Here is a 1,116-nt window from a genome sequence, read left to right on the forward strand (position 1 = left end):
AACTCTCAAACTCTCAAACTCTCTCTCTCTTAAGCCCTCAACTCTTTTCTCTCTCACACACACAATTCTCTCGATTTTCTGCGAAGTTCAAAACACACACACACACACACACACACACACACACACACACACACACAGCGAGCGAGCGAGCGAGCGGGCGGCTCTCTGTGACAGCGCTGGGCAGTGTCGCCTGTCTTTAACGTTTTTAGCCCTTTTGATCAGTGGCCAGTGCAGAGAGAGGGGGGAGACATTGACCAGGCCTTGGGGCGATAAAGAGGGTGTGACGTGCTCGGATTGCCACCGACGCAGTCGCTCGCGCGTGAGTCCAAAGGCCCCGGCTTTGGGGCACAGACCATGCGCGGGCGCAAAATGTTTGGCAGCTTTGTCAAGGCCTTCAAGGCCGGTATCGAAGAGCTCAAGGTTTGATCAAGCCCTCGCCCTTTTCCCTCCCTCCCGCATGCTTTCACCAAGGGCGGCACGCTGAGTGCAAATTGGCGTGCGCATGACTTTTTGCTGACCCGTGCTGCGGTGACGGCTTGTGGCGTTGGCGCTTTCGCGGATCCGGGCAAACGGCAACTAGACGAGCACCCAGCGTACGCCTCTCGATGATCTGCGTCAGACCTGGAAGGATATTGCTGAATATGTTGTCTACTGTGAACAGCATGGTATGCCTGCCCGCCGAGCCACACAGTCTTGCTTTTCAGCCCTCTCAACTTCGCGTCTCGAGGTTGGATTCACGCTCGCTCTTTCGCGCGCAAACGCAAACGCACTGCTGCCCTAGATGATGCAACGCCCGTCGACGCAACCAATCTTCCCGGTTGTTTCAGCACCATCATTGGTATCTTGCAACGCGAAGAAGACGCCTTGCCAGCCGATGGCGCCACTGTGCGTTTGTTCATCTCGTGCATCCCACCAGTCCCACCAGTCGCCGCGCCTCAGTCGTTGTGACCGCCGCCTCTTTTCAATTTTTCCTCGCGCGTGGCCCTTGATACACTGGTTTTGCCGGGCTCGACGCAGGGGCCCTGCATGGAGTACTTCCTCAACCATCGCGTCTTTGACCAGATGGTGAAGATGTGCCTGTTTGATGTAGGCTTCACCTTGCCCCCCCCCCCCCCC

At 57.0% G+C, this 1,116-nt stretch overlaps 1 protein-coding gene across 1 annotated transcript in view; it reads left to right on the top strand.

Moving 5' to 3' along the window:
• Positions 1-239: 239 nt before the first annotated feature.
• MONBRDRAFT_33303 (uncharacterized protein) overlaps positions 240-1,116 on the top strand; it is a gene marked incomplete at its 3' end in the record, with an annotated part of 3,962 nt that continues 3,085 nt past the window's right edge. The window contains exons 1-4 of the mRNA XM_001747606.1: positions 240-420; positions 581-665; positions 782-885; positions 1,018-1,086. Of these exons, the coding sequence (XP_001747658.1) occupies positions 355-420; positions 581-665; positions 782-885; positions 1,018-1,086 (324 nt within the window). The 5' untranslated portion in view covers positions 240-354. The remainder of the gene's footprint in view (positions 421-580; positions 666-781; positions 886-1,017; positions 1,087-1,116) is intronic.

This window comes from Monosiga brevicollis, genomic scaffold (assembly GCF_000002865.3).
Source record: "Monosiga brevicollis MX1 MONBRscaffold_18 genomic scaffold, whole genome shotgun sequence".
Taxonomy (NCBI): Eukaryota; class Choanoflagellata; order Craspedida; family Salpingoecidae; genus Monosiga; species Monosiga brevicollis.